Below are 2,314 nucleotides of genomic sequence, written 5' to 3'. Positions count from 1 at the left end.
GGGGGGAACCCGGGGGCGGCGACGGGCCGGGGGGCTTTGCTGCCGGGCTGACGCCGTGTCCCTGCAGACYGCCACGCTGCGCCCGTACCTGAACGCGGTGCGCGCCACGCTGCAGGCCGCCCTGTGCCTGGAGAACTTCTCCTCGCAGGTCGTGGAGCGCCACAACAAGCCCGAGGTGGAAGTCAGGTACGGCCGGGGGCGGCTGTGCCCGCGGGCCCCCCTGCTCCACTCGGACCCTCTGCCTTCCCTTCATTGGGGACAGCTGCCCCTGGGCGGCTGCTCTGCCTCTGCTGGTCTCCGGGGCCAGCATGTCCCTGGGGAGCCGTCGTGCTGCGGCACTGCCAGCACGGCTTTAGCAGCACGGGGGAAATGGTSTCTGCTCTGGTTTTGTTGCCCTAAGTCTACCTGAGCCCTGTTCCGGACACTGGGATGGGTTAGTTCTTGCTGGGGTCTCTACATCAAAAAGCAATCCCATCTAGTCACCGTTGCCTCCACTCAGCATGTCTGTGCCTGACACCAGGGGACTGTGCAGGCTGGGTGCTGCTGGAGAGCTGCCACCAGGCAGCCATGGGGCTGGTCCCAGCAGGGGAGCTGAGGAACTGTGGAGAGGAGGGGGAACCCACCTTCATGAAGCACACAGCTAGGAGGTGGAAAGCATCATGTAGGAGCATGAAACTAAAACTCCAAGTGTCTATGTTGAYTGTGATCCCTGCAGCTCCCCGCTTGTATACCCTGTGTGGCCAGCAAATGCTCCCTTGTTAATCAGTCCTGACCTTCTCTTGCATCTGCAGGAGCAGCAAAGAGCTGTTGTTGCAGCCAGTGATCATCAGCAGGAACGAGAAGGAGAAGGTTCTTATCGAGGGATCTATTAACTCTGTGCGAGTCAGCATTGCAGTGAAACAGGTGAGCTGGTGGGAGGGGAGGGAATGGGCTGGTGGCTTGCGCGTTGCTTGGAGGAAGCCTCACTTCTGCTTTCTCTCTGCAGGCTGATGAGATTGAGAAGATCTTGTGCCATAAATTCATGCGTTTTATGATGATGAGGGCTGAGAACTTCTTCATCCTCCGCAGGAAGCCTGTGGAGGTGAGGTGACCTGGGGAGCTGCTGAGCAGCATCCTGCTGCGCTTTTGGCATTGCTGGGGAGAGGGGATCTCCAGAGCAGAACGAGGACGTGAGGTCGTGGGATTGGCGTGCTAACTGCTTATGCCACTTCTCTTCTCCAGGGCTACGACATCAGCTTTTTGATCACAAACTTCCACACAGAGCAGATGTACAAGCACAAGCTCGTGGATTTTGTGATCCATTTCATGGAGGAGATCGACAAGGAGATCAGCGAGATGAAGCTGTCTGTCAACGCCAGGGCTCGCATCGTGGCAGAGGAGTTCCTCAAGAACGTGAGGCTCTAAAGCGGGAGGCAACGCTTCCCATGTCTCTGGACGGGGGTGGAGCTCAGGCCTGCTGTGACCCTTGCGCGCAGAAGCCTGGCCCCAGGCTGTCCCCACCTGTGGGGCAGGTGGCGGCAACCCCGGGGGAAGGTGCCCTTTGGGGCAGGGGGACCGCTTGGGAGCGGGCAGGGACACCTGGAAGAGCTGGCACCCGCTTTGCTCCTTCCTCGGTGAGAGAGGAGCGCGGTGCGAGGCGCCAGCCTTGCGAGGCCACCAGCGTGCTGGCACTTTGCTAGGGTGCGAACAGCAGCCGTGGGATGCGGACCGCTGAGATGAGCTGCGCAGTCCCCAGGGCAAGGAGAGGCAGGGAAGCGAGCCCGGAGTGCGGAGCTCCACAATCTGGGCAGTGCCGAATGGCGGTGATCGTTAGTCTCCATCCCCATTAATCAGCTAGCCATGGGTCAAGGCTGCCTCAGCGCAGCRTGGGAGGGAAGGGCGAGCGCGCACGCGAGCGAGGAGCAGGCAGTCAGCGGCCCTGCGCCTTCCCTTCTTGCCTTGCAGTTTTGAACCGTGGTGCCGGGCTCCCCGCTTCTCCCGCGTTCCTGCGGCGCTGCCCCACGGGGCCGGCCACAGCCCGGCCTCGCTGCCTGCGGAAGAGAGGAGAAGCCGCCAGATGCCACGGAGCCGCCCGCGGGGTGCGCGGCGCYGTCCCGGGGACGGCCAGAGGATTCGGCGTCCCAAAGCAAACCGTGCTTGTTTAAGACTGTGTCAACGCCCCGGTCTCTGTCCCCCCCCTCTTTTTTTTTTCCCCCTTCGTTTTTCTTTTTTTCAACAATTCCTCGTTTGCTGTAACTCGGCTGATCGGTTCCCTCGTGCCTGGGTTTGGGGACCCCCCTCCCTTGCGCGGGGAGGAGGGCTCGTGCCCCCCCCC

General features: G+C 61.7%; 1 protein-coding gene across 1 annotated transcript; it reads left to right on the top strand.

Moving 5' to 3' along the window:
* Positions 1-28: 28 nt before the first annotated feature.
* On the top strand, positions 29-2,038 carry ARPC4 (actin related protein 2/3 complex subunit 4; the record flags this gene model as incomplete). Its single annotated transcript, XM_026088062.1, has 5 exons — positions 29-186; positions 792-903; positions 986-1,081; positions 1,222-1,392; positions 1,945-2,038. Coding segments are annotated over 5 exons (543 nt in total), but the record flags the coding sequence as incomplete, so codon positions are not given.
* Between the last annotated feature and the right edge of the window lie 276 nt (positions 2,039-2,314).

This window comes from Apteryx rowi, unplaced genomic scaffold, assembly GCF_003343035.1.
Source record: "Apteryx rowi isolate R43461 unplaced genomic scaffold, aptRow1 scaffold_75, whole genome shotgun sequence".
Classification (NCBI taxonomy): domain Eukaryota; kingdom Metazoa; phylum Chordata; class Aves; order Apterygiformes; family Apterygidae; genus Apteryx; species Apteryx rowi.
Note: the sequence above shows the minus strand (reverse complement) of the source record. Positions and strands in the feature narration are given on the sequence as shown.